Source organism: Stegostoma tigrinum, chromosome 38 (genome assembly GCF_030684315.1).
Source record: "Stegostoma tigrinum isolate sSteTig4 chromosome 38, sSteTig4.hap1, whole genome shotgun sequence".
Classification (NCBI taxonomy): domain Eukaryota; kingdom Metazoa; phylum Chordata; class Chondrichthyes; order Orectolobiformes; family Stegostomatidae; genus Stegostoma; species Stegostoma tigrinum.
This window is the reverse complement of record NC_081391.1, coordinates 13511552-13527586: the sequence shown is the minus strand read 5'-3', so window position 1 is coordinate 13527586 and position 16035 is coordinate 13511552. Positions and strand designations below refer to the sequence as shown.

Genomic DNA, 16035 nt, shown 5'->3' with positions numbered 1-16035 from the left:
CATCATACCTGGGTGTGAGATAATAGTACAAACTGATTTTACACCCAACAGGCCCCAACCTCAAGTTCTGGCTGGAGGAATAACTTGGGTTCCTAACTTAGAGGAAGTTCCACGGGAATTCCGAGACTGATGCTGGGGTGGTGTTGGAGGGAAGACCAGGGAAATATTTTGTCAAATTAATAATTTCATTAGCCAAAATTACAGGCTTGAAGCTCTCAAAAGCTCTTTAATATCAAGGGTCTCAATGATGGACAATAAGCAACATCAACACATTTTATTCATTCCTATTCAGCTGGTACAGCCATTACATTGTTTGCTACAAGCCCCTTCTCCCTGGAAGGAGACAGATTGCCCAGGGTGAAGTAGGGAATACATTCAGACCAAGCAGACAGTACTCCAGGCCACACTAACTGCTGTCCTCCAGGGAGAGCCTGTCAAACAGGTACTCTCCCATCCCATTCTCAGGGGTTCCCAGGCGCTTCATGTTGGTGATGTAGTCCCCGAGTTGCTTGATGATCCTCACCTCCTCATCCAAATAGTGGGTCTCCAGGAAGTCACACAGCTGCAACAGAGGAATATGACACTTGGTACATTAACACTATCCAAGACAATTTCAGAATTCCCACTGCAAGACAGACTTAGCCATGACTAGCTCTGGACAGCCCTGAAAAGCGAGCTAACACCTGGAGAATTTGTGCCAGTGAGGACAACATGTCAGCTGCTCCATCTTGCTGTTTGTGAAATGGAGCTGAGTTGGATTGTGATGGACAATGATCATTCCACTGCAATGATACTAATGAAGAACTCAGTGGCCAACGTCATTTCAGCACTTCCACTAGATTATAGATCAAATTCCCCTTATACCTCATTGTAATCAGTATGATCCCAAGTGATCAATGTTACAATAGTTCAGGAAAGTAATGGATGGAAAGTGTTACATCAGTGAATTTCCAATCCACACAGACCAACCAATGAAACGTTACCCTGAGAGTCTAGCAGTGATGTGAATGAGGAGGTGAAGCTTACATGAGGGTCAGTCTGTGCTGTGGCGAGTTGGTGTAGATCCAGCAAACTCTGGTTCACATTCTTTTCCAGATCCAGGGCAACCTGCATTGCCTGCAGACTGTTACCCCACTCATCCCTCTCTGGCTTCTGGGGATGGAGAGAAGGACAGGTAAGCTTCAGAAACAGAATCCCTGCAGCATGGGAGCTGGCCATTCACCCCATTGAGACCATAACTGCTGAAGAGCATCCCATCTGGTCCCATTCCCACCCTGTTCGTGTAACCTGCATTTCAAGTTGCCAATCCTCTTTTCTACTGTGTGGGGAAGCCATGCTTTGGGATAACGTTTAAATTCTCGTCACAGGCCAGAACCAAACTGGTGCCCCTGGCACTGAGTCAACAGTGCCAACCACTGAGCCACTGTGCCATCCCTGAAGTCCAGATAAAGAAAACATTAGCTACTTGGTGACTCCTTTCACCTTGCCCCATTTATCCTTGACCTGAAGCCGGAAGTTCAGGAACATATCCTTGTACCACAGGGAATAAATATGTACCAGATTAGTCATTTGCACCAGTGTCCATCTGCTGGAGTCTTAAAAAGGATATTCAGGAGTGAATCCCAAGGGCTGTGGGGAAAGTAGCGGTCGTGTCCCAAGCTTCGGTTGACAAGGCTGAGATTCAAGTCTCACTTGTGCTTGTGGCCTCATACATGCCCGAGCAGCATGGTCAGAACCATCATTACTTGAATTCATTGTGGGGGGCAGTAATGTGCTTACAATAAACACAGGATCATCGATCCCTCAATGCTCACACAAGGCAAACTGTGTGTGAAAGGGGACATAGGCCAAGTAACATGTGTTAGTTTGGGGCAGGGTTGTGAGGAACAGCACAGGGACAAGTCCTTTGAACACATTTTATGAAAATTCTTCTTCCGGTCTCTGCTGCATTCTATCGTTGGCCTCACTGGTCAGAAGGACAGGATGGTACTGCAGGGGGTGCTGGTGAGGGTCCCAAGGTTGTTTCCCCAAGACAGAAAACCAATGAGGAGAGAGATTGGATGGGCTGGGGGTTTTCCTTTGAGCAGGTGAGGCTGAGGTGGTTGTTTGATGGAAGACAAGGAAGTCTGGACAGTAGATGGGGAAAATGTCTTCCCCATGGCAGACACTAAGACCAGAGGGCACAGGTTTGAGGAAGCAGGATAGAGGGGATTGGAGGAAATTTGGTGGGTGTGTTGGGGAACGGAAGAACAAAGTGCTGGAAACGGCTACTGCAGCACTGTTTAAAAGGACTAGCTGGGCGAGTGCTAAACACTAGGGTATAGTAGGGCCTGGACCAAGAACAGGGTGAGTACAGTTCGGTCTTTGCTGCATCAGCATAGGCCTGGTGGACCAGAGGGCTTGCATAAATGCTGAAACACTGGAGATGGATGAGAGCAAACAGGGAAGCCAAGCAAAAGAACATCTCACACTCGTTCAGGATCTGGAAAATCTTGTCACTGGAGATGACACCGCAAGAGCAGCCATTCCCCCCTGCACTCCCCCACCACCCAACCCCAACCTTCACATCCTGGAGGAGGACTCGGCCTCCACGCTGATTCTGGAATTTCAGCAGCTTTTCTACATGTTCCCGCTTCTCCTGGGACTGATCTTTGAAGAACCGGGAGAAATGGGCGAGGGCAACATCGTCCCGGTCAAAGTAGGACATCTGGAAGATCAAGTTAAAATTACATCAGACATGACTGGCTCACTCCCCATTCCAGTTCTCAACTACAAGACGCAAGGCACTACGTTTTGCCTTTGGGGAAACCTGGAAAAAAGATGTTGAAACCCTGCTATAGTCAACGACTAGTAGGGAGCATCTTTTCTGCAAACCCAGGATCAATGAGATTGGGATGTAAGTGTACACATGAACTCTACAAAGGTGTGCTGTCTCCAGTATGGAGTTTGGCACTAAGATAATGCCGAGGAAAGCCTGCCCAGTAACAGCCTTTGGATCGTTGCAGCAGTGGGTTATTGCTCTGCCTAAATAGTGCAAACTCAGGCTGTCAAAAGCTTGCACCAAGTCACATGACTGAAACAAATTGCAAAACAAATGATCAAATGTCAAATATTAGTGGCCTGTACATAACGTCACTAGTGAAAACAGTAACCTGGAAAAACACTTGCCCTGACTTTGCCCAAACAGCCAAAAAATCCTGTAGGTTTTCAGCCCATGTGACTCATCTCAACTGTCATGTTCACAATTCGATGTTAGGGTTTAAGAGCTAATGCTCGCTATTGGAAGCATCAGCTAAGAATTACATTCTGGGGAAGGACTCCTGTAAAGTTACTTTAATCCTCAAATCCAAAAACCAGTCAGGCAAGCAAATATCTGTGGTTTCAGTGGGTAGTTACAAGTTGTGGCAGAAGATAGTCGGGATTTTATCCTTGGGAAACATGTGCCAATAGAGTTGGGACACAGTGATTAAACCCCAACAACTGGCTCACCAATAAAGCGGTCCCACCTCCCAAGTGAGGCTTATAGGGACTTAGTCCTCATTACAAGACAACTTCCTTCCAATAGGCACAAGCCCAGAGAGAGATGAATATTCCCCGTGTGTCTGTAGAAGGGAAGCTACAACATGCAAGAAGCAGACACCATCCAGGACAGGGCAGCCCACTTCATGGGGACTGCATTCACCACCTCCTTTCACGGTCCATTACCTACCAGGTCCCCTGCAGCACTCACCAAGGTTACTTCAACACATACCTTCCAAGCACATTCTACTCCTTGGAAGGGCACAGTCACATCACCACCGGGATAGAGGGGACATTTTGTTTTAGGTCAACCTAAATGATCTGGGAACAACCTCCATTTCTTCAATGTCACTGGGCTAATAGCCTCAGCACATTCCCGCAGCCCCAGTGTGGGGTGGGGTGGGTTGGAGAGGGGGCAAAGAGGGGATCCAACATTTCTCACACACAGCAGATCAACTCTCAGTGGGGACGGGATAGGCCACACCCACCTCTTGAATAAATGCAAGTAAAGCCAAGTCAGCCTCAATGAAGGAGATCTACATAAAATAGATACCAGTCACAGACTAGCCTCAGGTTTGTTCAGACTAACAAGGGCCACTGCAACAGGGAAGTTATTGTTATTGTCAGTGTTAAAAAAAATCAGCATGTTTGTTTAGGACCACCACAGAGATCAGGCAAATGAAGTCAGGAAACTTGTGTCAGAAAGAAAAAAAGCAAGAGGCTTTTACCCTCCAGATACCACTGAAGGCCAACTGGGACCTGAGTTAACATACATCAGTATCCTACACCATCGTGACAGTAACACCACCTCTATCCTGAACTGATATTTAGGTAGGAGCCACAAAACCTCAATCTACTAGATTGTCAGCTTCACTAGAGGCCAGGCAAAGAATTTACTTCAACAGAACAGATTTATATGTTTAACCCCGAGAGACAGCACTCACCAAAGACTGATAGAGATAGGAGGCAGTGAGCTCCACATTAATCTGCTTGTTGACAGCAGCTTCACAATCCTGGTGATAGTTCTGACTGATCTGGGAGGCCATCTTGTGACAATAAATTTCTTTTATTCTCCTCACCACCAAAATAACAAAATTAGGAAGAACAATCAACATCATTCCCGTGGGACTCTATTTATACCCCAGGGGCAGACCCTCTTTTTATGAAGCAGGAAATGACATCATCAGTGATGGCCAATCACTCTTGATGATCAGTTGATCAGCTGCCACGTCCAATCAGTGCAGGATGGGAACTGGATCCAGAAACGAAACACAGTTGACAACTGGTCGATGATGGAATTGCTGAATGACCTTTGACCTCCTGTACAAGTGCACATTCTGTAAATGTATTTGCCAGAAAATGACAATAAAATATACTCTAAACCTTCACTTGTGTATCTGAGGTTGTGCATTAAGACTCAGTCATCACAGATTTGCACAATTTCGTCGGATTGTTAATCTGAGGGAATAGTCGTCATAACTTTTGAACATTGGTGTTGGAGCCATAGAATATAGAACATAAAACATAGAACATTACAGCACAGTACAGGCCCTTCGGCCCTCGATGTTGTGCCGACCAGTCATACCGATATGAAGCCCATCTAACCTACACTATTCCATGTACGTCCAGATGCTCGTCCAATGACGACTCAAATGTACCTAAAGTTGGCGAATCTACGACCGTTGCAGGCAAAGCGTTCCATTCCCTCACTACTCTGAGTAGAGAAACTACCTCTGAAATCTGTCCTATATCGTTCACACCTCAATTTAAAGCAATGCCCCCTCGTGCTCGCTGTCACCATCCTAGGAAAAAGGCTCTCCTCATCCAACCCTCTAATTATTTCATATGTTTCAATTAAGTCGCCTCTCAGCCTTCTTCTCTCGAATGAAAACAGCCTCAAGTCCCTCAGCATTTCCTCTTAAGACCTTCCCTCCATACCAGGCAACATCCTAGTAAATCTCCTCTGCACCCTTTCCAAAGCTTCTACATTCTTCTTATAATGGGGTGACCAGAACTGTACACAATACTCCAAGTGCGGCCTAACCAGAGTTTTGTACAGCTTCGCCATAACCTCTTGGTTCTGGAACTCAATCCCTCTATTAATAAAAGCCAAAACATTGTATGCCTTCTCAACCACCCTGTCAACCTGGGTGGCAACTTTCAAGGATCTGTGTACATGGACACCGAGATCTCTCTGCTCATCTACACCACCAAGAATCTTACCATTAGCCCTGTACTTTGCCTTCCAGTTACTCCTACAAAAGTGCATCACCTCACACCTGTCTGCATTAAACTCCATTTGCCACTTCTCAGCCCAGCTCTGCAGCTTATCTATGTCTCTCTGCGACCTACAGCTACCTTCGTCACTATCCACAACTCCACTGACCTTAGTGTCGTCTGCAAATTTACTAACCCATCCTTCTACAAACTCATCCAGGTCATTTATAAAAATGACAAACAGCAGTGGACCCAACACCGACCCTTGCAGTACACCACTAGTAACTGGTCTCCAGGATGAACATTTTCCATCAACTACCACCCTGTGTCTTCTTTCAGCAAGCCAATTTCCGATCCAAACTGCTATATCTCCCACAATTCCATTCCTCCGCATTTTGTACAATAGCCGACTGTGGCGAACCTAATCGAACGACTTGCTGAAATCCATATGCACCACATCAACCGGTTTACTCTCAAATACCTGTTTGCTCACCTTCTGAAAGAACTCAATAAGGTTTGTGAGGCACGACCTTCCCTTCACAAAACCGTGCTGACTATCCCTAACCAATTTATTCTTTTCTAGATAATTATAAATCCTATCCCTTATAACCTTTTTCAACACTTTCCCAACAACTGAGGTAAGGCTGACTGGTCTACAATTACCAGGGTTGTCTCTACTCCCCTTCTTGCACAGGGGAACCACATTTGCTATCCTCTGAACAGGGGAATGACATTTGCAATCCTCATCTTTGTAAAATGCCCTGATTTGGTTGATATGAACATTTTCCTATTTCTGTGCAGCGACAGAATAACGTGCTTTTGGATCGTCTGATACAGGCAACCGATGTCCTTTGTAGATCCATTCTGAATCTGCTGTGATCACCGTGACTTAGGGTCGCATGAAGCCCAGTTTGAAAAGCAAGATGCTAAATGTGCTGAGTGCCTCTTATACACAGTAGGCCTCAGGGTTCTGTGTCTCAGCTGCTGCTAGAAATGTATCGCACGTTGAACATTTCTGTCTCCATGTTTGGTTTTACATTGTTGAAGTTGAATCAGCGCTTAACGCCAGCATGTTTCCAAGGTGACAGTATCTGTTACAGTTTTCGTTGCATTCTGTAGAGTGAACAACTCAAAAATTGGGAAGTCAGAGGCAGGGAATTCTGTTGTGATTACGCAACTTCTAACTTTCCAAAGCCGGTCCACCATCAATAAGACTGAAGTTAGGAGTGAGTAATGCTGGAACAGTTTTCAATGTTCTGGCTGGAGGCAGCACCAACAACATGCAAGCAGCTCCATGTAAGTCTGTCACCATCCTGACTTGGGAAAATATTCCTGTTTGCGAATGAAAATCCCAGAAGCCCTTCCTCGGCAACATTATCATTCCGGTCTCTCCTACACCAGGTGGACTGTAATGACCAGCTCATCACCACCTCCTGAAGTGTAACACTTGCTGAGCACTAAATGTGGCCTTGCCCTTGGCAGACTCACGATTGACTGCATACAGTAAGCATGCTGGGACAGGGTCGTGGAGTCCAAAACTAGGGGTGGTAGGGGTAATGTTTTCACACACAGGCATGTGGAGTTTGGGGGGGGGGGGGGGGGGGGGGGGAGGGGGGTGGAGAGGGAGGGAAGCTGAAGAACAGCTTTGCCCCACAGAAAATGGTTTATGTCAAGAATGAGTGGCTACATAAAGCACGAGAAGTAGGTGCAATTGCAGTTGTTAAAAGACATTTGGTGATTTCCAGGGAAAGGACTGGTTGAGGGATATGTGGCAAACACAACTAGTTCAGATTTGGAACACTGCTCGACCTGGACGGTTTGAGCCAAACAACCTGTATCTCTGCTGTAGGACTCTGACAGTATGCAACAGCATATTCCTTTGTTCGGTACTTTCGGGTGAGACAGTGTCTCAGTAGCGAACACTTACCTCACAGCGACATGGGATTTATTACAGCCTTAGGGCACCCTGGGGAGTTTGTACATTTACAGTGTCTGTTTGGTTTCCCACCCACCATTTGAACTATTTGCTGGTCAAGTGGATAGGCAATGCTAAGTTGGTGATATTGACAAGGGGCAAGCTGGATTAGCCATGGGGAAGACACAGGGTTAAAGGACTGGGGTGGGACTGAGCAGGATTCTGGTCAGAAGGTTGATGCTACCTGGGTCAAATGGCCTCTTGCCAGAGAGCAGGGATTCTATCACCAAGGATAGAGACTGGGCCAAACAACAAGGATTTTTGTGATGGAACAAATCTATTCAGTACCTTAATGACCCACACTCTTCCTAAGGCTACAGTGTGCACTTGTGCCAAAACTCAAGATAATCTCCGGGCTGTCTCTGATCACACCCTCCCTAACCCATGATCTGACACCTTGAATGATCAAGGAAACAGCTGTAAGGCAAAGTCAGCATGTCCAGGCATCTTGACTGAAGGAGACAGCCCCCATCTTCCCCAGAAATCCCTGCTCCCTCACTGGGTCAAAAAAAAAATTTCATCAGCCCATGGAAAGGTTCCAAGAACCAAGGTAGCAGCTTTTTGTACAAACCCTTCAACAGTCAGAGGCCAGTTGTAGCTGCAAGCATAAACCAAATGTGAGTATTTTGAACCATGGGCAATCATCCAAGCCCCAGGTCACCAATCCTTGTATTTATGGTATCAAGAGCATCCACTATCAATCAAGTAGCCCCAGAGAATCTGGAGATGATTCTCTGGAATGTGACTGTTCAGAATGTTTGGGCTGAATTTCCCCAGCTCAGGGCTGGTGGACTTCCAGTTATGGGGAGGGACTGAGCCCAGGGCGAAGGAAAGAAAGCAAAAAACTGAGGAAGCCACTTGAAGGAATTTTGGATTCCTTCTGGGGGAAAAACAAATCTATGCAGTTGAACCAAGAAAGTTCAGAAAACCCAAGGGCCCCTGGGAGGAGCAGCAGACTTCAGTGACAAAGGGAACTGGTCAGCAGGGCCACCAGTTGATGGTTGTCGTCAGGGTCGGTCACAGGCCCCATTTGAACCCCAACTGGCTCCCATAGGCCTGGAGTCTGTCCACAGGGGGTTGGGGAAAAGCAATGGTGAAGTGAGGCAAGAAAGCTTGCTTGACCAAAGCGGTATCAGTGGTCTCAAAATGATGCACAGTAACTGAGATCAAGAGATCATTTTATTCATTTCCATTCGGCTGGTACAGCCATTACATTCTTTGCTCAAAGTCCTTTCTCCCTGGAGAGAGGCAGATTGCCCAGGGTGAAGTGGGGAATGCATTCAGACAAGCAGACAGTACTCCAGGCCACACTAACTGCTGTCCTCCAGGGAGAGCCTGTCAAACAGGTACTCTCCCATCCCATTCTCAGGGGCTCCCAGGCGCTTCAGGTTGGTGATGTAGTCCCCAAGTTGCTTGATGATCTCCACCTCCTCATCCAAATAGTGGGTCTCCAGGAAGTCACACAGCTGCAACAGAGGAATATGACACTTGGTACATCAACACTATCCAAGACAACTTCAGAATCCCCACTGAAAAACATGCATATGGAGGGAGATTGTCAGGGATGACTAGAGCCAACGCCTGGAGAAATTGTGCAAAGAGGACAACTGCTTTTTAGCTGCTTCATCTTGCTGTTTATTTACTGGAGCAGAGTTGACTTGTGATGGATAAAAGTCATTCCACTGCAGTGGCCCTGAATGAGAATTCAGTCGCCAATATCCCCTCAGTCCTCCCCACAGGTTTACAAGTTAAAATACATACTTGGAGTCAACTGCTCAGCAATGATTTTGTAATCACTATGGATCTGAAGTGATCCATGTCATCTGCACAAAAACAAAGTCTAACTGAATTTCTAATCCACAAAAGACCAACCAATGAAGGTGTTGCCCTGAGGGCCTAGCAGTGAAGTCAATGAGGAGGTGAAGCTTACATGAGGGTCAGCCTGGGCAGTGGCAACTTGGTGTAGATCCAGCAAACTCTGGTTCACATTCTTCTCCAGATCCAGGGCAACCTGCATTGCCTGCAGGCTGTTACCCCACTCATCCCTCTCTGGCTTCTGGAGGAGGGAAAGAAGGACTGTTAAGCTTCAGAATCTCTACAACGTGGATCAGTCTGTAACTGCTCTGAAGAGGATCCCAACTCGTCCTTCTCCCACCCTATTCCTGTAACCCTGCATTTCAGATGGCCAATCCTCTTATACTCTGAGGACACCAACGCAGACATGGGGTGGACATGTAAACACCAGTCCCTCACCAGAGGCCAGATCCAGACCTGTGTCCCTAGCACTGAGAACACTGCTAGCCCCTGAGGCAGCCCTGGAGCACAGCTGAAGAACAGTTCCTTCAGAATTGCTTTCACCTTGCCTGTCGGTCCTTGATCTGAAGGAGGAAGGTGAATAACAGGTCATTGTGGGGGATAATGACAAGATTTGCATCAGGGTCCATCTGATGGAATTGCGAGGATATTCACAAGTGAATCCTAAATGCTGTCATGGTACAGTGGTAGTGCCCCTGTCTCTGGCTGACAAGGCCAAGGTTCAAGTACCACTTGTGCTGGTGGCTTCATACATGCCTGAGCAGGATGATCAGAAACATCACGGCTATTTAATTCATCAAAGGGACAGCGAGGTGTTTGCAAAGTGTGTTGTGCTGCTAACAGTTAAGAAAGGCCCACAACCATAGATCCCTCAAAGTTCAGACAAGGTCAACAGGGTGTAACAGTGACAGAGGGCAAGCAACCTCTATTAGTTGGGTGTGGTGGAACAGGAAGGGGACCAGTCTCCTCAGTTTGTTTTTCTGGTCACCACATTATTCCTCTTTGGCCTCACCAGTCACCTGGACAGGATGGCACTGCAGGGGGAAGCTGGTGAGGTTCCCCAGGCTGTTGCCCAAGATCCATTGATTGGAGGTTAGATAGGCTGGGATTTTCTGTGGAGCAGGAACAGCTGAGGGAGTGACCTGATGTAATTGAAGAATAGAGAGTGGCCAGTCGATGGAATGTCTTCCCATGGCAGACACCAAGACAGGAGAGAAACCAGGTTTGAGGAGTAAGCAGGTTAGAGGGGATTGGAGGAAACTTCACCCCACCCCCACCCCTCTGAGGGGCTGTTTGAAATATGAGATGAACCACATAAAGGGTTGGATGGTGGTGGAGACAGCTACTCCAGATCAGTTTAGGGTCCAGCTGGACAAATACTTAGTGCCAGGACAGTGGCCTGTGGACCAAGGGCAGGTAAGTGGGATTAATGTTGTTCGTGTTTGTGGGGTCAGCATAGACATGGTGGGCCAAAGGGCTTCTTTCCACACTGGCTTCAAAAAGGAGATCAAACAGGCTGAACAAAGTTTTGACTCAAATGAAAACCTTGTCACTGACTTGAAACCACACCACAAGAGCAGCCATTACCATCCCATTCCCCACCCCACCCAACTCCAACCTTCACATCCTGGAGGAAGACTCCGCCTCCACGCTGATTCTGGAATTTCAGCAGCTTCTCTGCATGTTCCCGCTTCTCCTGAGACTGATGTTTGAAGAACTGGGAAAAATGGGGAAGGGCAACATCGTCCCGGTCAAAGTAGGACATCTGGAAGGGAGAACAAGGTAAAGTCCATTAACAAGTCATGGGCCAATTTCAGTTCAGAACTACAGGGCTACTTGAGCATTCTCAAAATCAAACTGACAATAAGCTGTTAAGTACCTGATGCATTAACAATTCAGAACCCAGTTTTGAGCAGTTGCTGTTGAATTGGAAAAATCAAAACAATCCCAGCTTCCTCCAGTAAGTTGTAAATACCATGTGTTTTATTTTGGTTTGAAACTCCAGGCAAATTGCCCAGGAGGGTCTGGCACAGCATTTGGTGAGAACAAGTGTGAATTGATGTTTTTACTGATTAACCTCCACCAGAAATGGGATAAATCTTTGATTGAATCGGGTTTCAAGAAATGCCAGGGGCTGGAGTGCAGGATGTACACCAATAGAACAGCTGCAGGGCACTGTATTGCTGCTTTGGCAAAGACCAGAAAACAGATCCTAGACACTGCAATTAACAGCTTGGAAGAAGCACATTTTCTGCTGAGTCAGGATCAATGCAATTGGATGCACTGTATCTATTAGTTTGACAAGAACTGCAGTATTGGGGTGGCTGGGGGGGCATGAGGAGATGAATGAAGGATGTTAGCTCCAAGAATCTGCCAAGGAAAGCCTGCCTAAGGACAGCCTTTGGGTTGTTACTGCAACAGTTTATTGTTGCATCTAAAACAGCTGCACTGACTCAGACTGCTAGCAACTTGTACCATTACACATGAAACAAAGACTGACAAAACAAACTGATCACATGACAAATATGACAGTGATCTGCAGATCAACTACTCTCCAGACAAGATCCCTCATTAACCTGGAAAAACCACTGTTGACTTAATCCAACAGGCAAAGTCCTGTAGATTTCTAAACCAGGATGTTCACAATTCAATGTATTGAGGTTTAGCAGGTCTGCTATTGGAAGCAGCCAGTAACAAGCACATTCTTACAAATCCTGCTGAAAAAAGTTGCTTCAATTCTCAAATGCAAACACAAGCACAATTTATCTTTGCGATTTAAATGTGCAGTTAGAAGATGTAGAATAGTAAGGATTTCATTCCTGGCACATGCTTACAAGGTGTGTTGGGACAATGGGTCAGTGATTAAAACCCAACTGCTGGCTCAATGAAAGCTGTTCCCCCTCCCAAACTGGGGCTGACAGGGGCTTGATCCTCATCAGGAGGGGGACTTCCTGCTGACAGGGACAAGCCCAGAGAGCACCCTGCAACAAACACCAAGGTTACGTAAACACCTTCTACCCCTTGGAAGGGCACAAGCACCCCACCTGGGGAAAGAGGGTCCAGTTAGTTTACAATCAGGCCAAATACAATGGGCATAAACTTTTTAACCAAAGTCACTGGGTCAGTACATTCTCAGCCCCATGGCAGTGCTGTGCCTTTGAAAAGCTCCAACACTTGACATACAGACAGCCCACACCCACCTCATGAGTATGAAGAAAAGCAAGGTAGATTTCAAATGGAGATCTGCTTAATCAGATAAGAGTCACAACCTCACCCAGTTTGATCTGAGCATAGAACATAACAGCCAAGTGCAGGCCCTTCAGCCCTTGATGTTGTGCCGACTTGTCATACTGATCTCAAGCCCATCTAACCTACACTATTCCATGTACGCCCATTTGCTTATCCAATGATGACGTAAGTGTACCTAAAGTGGGCAAATCTACTACTGTCACAGGCAAAGCATTGCATTCCCTTACTGAGTAAAGAAACTACCTCTGACATCTGTCCTATATTTATCAGCCCTCAATTTAAAGCTACCCCACCTCATGCTCACCATCACCATCTAGGTAAAAGGCTCTCCCTATCCACCCGAACTAGCCCTCTGATTATTTTATATGTTTCAATTAAGTCACCTCTCAACCTTCTTCTCTCTAATGAAGAGAGCCTCAAGTCCCTCAGCCTTTCCTCATAAGATGTTCCTTCCATACCAGGAAACATCCTAGCAGATCTCCTCTACACCCTTTCCAAAGCTTCACATCCTTATAATGCAGTGACCAGAACTGTATGCACCAGAGTTTTTGGATAGCTTCACCATAACCTCTTGGTTCCAGAACTCAATCCTCTTAATAAAAGACAAAACACTGCCTTAATTGCCCTGTCAACCTGGGTGGCAACTTTCAACAATCCGTGTCTACCTATCGACACAGATCTCTCTGCTCATCTACACTACCAAGAATCTTACCATTAGCCCTGTACTTTGCCTTCCGGTTACTCCTACCAAAGTGCATCAGCTCACACTTGTCTGCATTAAACTCCATTTGCCACCTCTCGGCCCATCACTGTAGGGCTAGAACAAGCCTATTCTAAGCTGATTGCAATAGGAAACCAAGATTCTCAGTCACAATTGGCAGGTTTACTTCAGATCCCCACAAGATTCAAATAGAAACAAGGATACAAGAAAAGCAGTGACTAGCTGATGGTGCTTCCATTCCCACAATGGTGAGTCCCAATTCATTTTTAATTTTGTTCCCTCAAGTTTCAAACAGCCACAGGAAGCTATAATTACCACCAGTCACAGCACCATCATGGGACAGGCAAGTAACTACAAGAACACTCCACCCTCCACATCTCACTGACAACCAACTGGGACCCAAGTTAGAGTAACATTAGACACCAAACTATTGTTACAGTAACATCACACTCATCCTGCATTGAGAAAGAGGGAGGAGCCACAAAACTCAGTCTATAAGATAGACAACTTAATTACATCCAAGGGGAAGAGTTCACTTCAACAGAACAGAAGTATGTTTCACCCAACAGAGACACCACTCACCAAAGACTGATAGAGATAGGAGGCAGTGAGCTCCACATTAATCTGCTTGTTGACAGCAGCTTCACAATCCTGGTGATAGTTCTGACTGATCTGGGAGGCCATCTTATAAAGGAAACACTTGCTTTATTTTCCACCCCAGAAAAATGACACAGCTAAAAGCAACAGTAAACATCCCTGCCCTGGGACTCTATTTATACTCCAGGAGCCAACACTCATTTTATGAAGCAGGAAATGAGATCATCAGTGATGGCCAAACACTCTTGTTAATCAATTGATCAGCTGCCACATCCAATCAGTGCAGGATGGGAATCGGGTCAAAAAACCAATCAGAATTGACAACTGGTTGATGATGAAATTGCTGAAATGACCTTTGACCTCCCGCACAAGTGCAAATTCTGGAAGGACATCTCCCTGAAAATGAGAATAAAATATACTCTAAAACTTCACGTCTGTATCTGAGGTTGTGCGTTAAGACACATTCATCACAGATTTGCAGAATTCTGTCGGATTGCTATTCTGAGGGATTAGTCGTCATAATTTTTGAACGTTGGTGTTGGAGCTCTTTGAAAAATGGCTCGATTTGGTTGATCAGAACATTTTCCTATTTCTGTGCAGCAACACAAATAATGTGCTTTTGGATCATCTAAAACAGGCAACTGATGTACTTTGTGGGTCCAATCTGCATCTGATGTGATCTCCCTGACCTTGACCTTGAAGCCCAGTTTGAAAAGCAAAACGCTAAATGTGCTGAGTGCCTCTTCTACACAGTAGGCCTCAGGCCTCTATGTTTCAGTTGCTGCTAGAAATGTATTGCACGTTGAACATTTCTGTCTCCAAGTTTCGTTTTTCGTTGTTTGAAGTAGAACTAGTGATTCACCCCAGCATGTTTCCAAGTGAAGAATTTCTGGTTCTGTTTACATTGCGTTCTCTAGATGGTACAGCTCAGAAACTGGGAATTCAGATGCTGGGAATTCTGTCAGGAAGTACTCAACTCCTGAGTTTCCAAAACCTGCCCACCCTCAATAAGGCTGAAATTGGGAGTAGTGCTGGAATAGTTTACAATGTTCTTGCTGGAGGCAGCACCAACGACACTCAAGCAGCTCCATGTAACTCTGTCACCATCCTGACTTGGAACAATATCCCTGTTTGTGAATGAAAATCCCAGGAGCCCCTCCTCAGCAACAGCAGCAGCAGCAGCATCATTCCGGTCTCTCCGACACCAGGTGGACTGTAATAAGCAGCTCATCACCACCTCCTGAAGTGTAACAGTTGCTGAGCACTAAATGTAGCCTTGCCATTGGCACACTCAAGATTGACTGTATATAAAAAGCATGCTGGGACAGGGTAGGGGAGTCCAAAACTAGAGGGCACCGGTTTGAGGGGAGAGCGGCAAGATTTAAAAGGGGCGTGAGTGACAACATTGTCACACAGAGGGTGGTGCGTGTATGGAACGAGCTGCCAGAGGAAGTGGTCGAGGTGGATAGAATTACAACATTTAAGTGACATTTGGAGATTTACATGGAAAGGAACGGTTTAGAGAAAGATGGGCCAAACGTAGGCAAATGGCACTACACAGTTTATGAAAACCTGGTCTGCAAGTTCGGGCTGCGCTGCAGAGTCTATTCCCATGGCGTAGTTTGCCGCAGTGTATTCCTTTCCTTTGGTACTTTAGAATGTTTTGGCGCCTCAGTGCCAGGGACCCAGGTTCGATTCTCCCCCTGGGTGATGGACTGCGTGGATTTCCTCCAGGTGCTTGAGTTTCCTCACACAGCCCAACGATTTGCAGATTGTCGATCGTGAGCAGGGGCCTGCAGGCTAGGTCGATTAGCCGTGGGAAATGTGGAGTTAAGGCAAAGGGGTTGGGTCTAAGGAGGATGCTGTTCAGAAGGTCGATGCAGATTTAATGGGCCTAATGGTCCCTTCCTGCACTTGAGGGTTACTGTAGCCAAGACTTATT

General features: G+C 46.3%; 2 protein-coding genes across 2 annotated transcripts; both read right to left on the bottom strand.

Moving 5' to 3' along the window:
* Window positions 1-406: 406 nt before the first annotated feature.
* Window positions 407-4565, bottom strand: LOC132206562 (ferritin, middle subunit-like). Its single transcript, XM_059640791.1, has 4 exons — window positions 4464-4565; window positions 2561-2707; window positions 1027-1152; window positions 407-562 (listed from the first exon to the last, which is right to left on the bottom strand). The coding sequence occupies exons 1-4, from the start codon at window positions 4563-4565 to the stop codon at window positions 407-409; spliced, it is 531 nt and encodes a 176-aa protein (XP_059496774.1).
* Window positions 4566-6795: 2230 nt separating this feature from the next.
* Window positions 6796-14180, bottom strand: LOC132206484 (ferritin, heavy subunit-like). Its single transcript, XM_059640674.1, has 5 exons — window positions 14079-14180; window positions 11145-11291; window positions 9642-9767; window positions 9034-9177; window positions 6796-6849 (listed from the first exon to the last, which is right to left on the bottom strand). Exons 1-5 carry the CDS (start codon window positions 14178-14180, stop codon window positions 6796-6798), a joined length of 573 nt encoding a protein of 190 aa, XP_059496657.1.
* Window positions 14181-16035: the final 1855 nt, after the last annotated feature.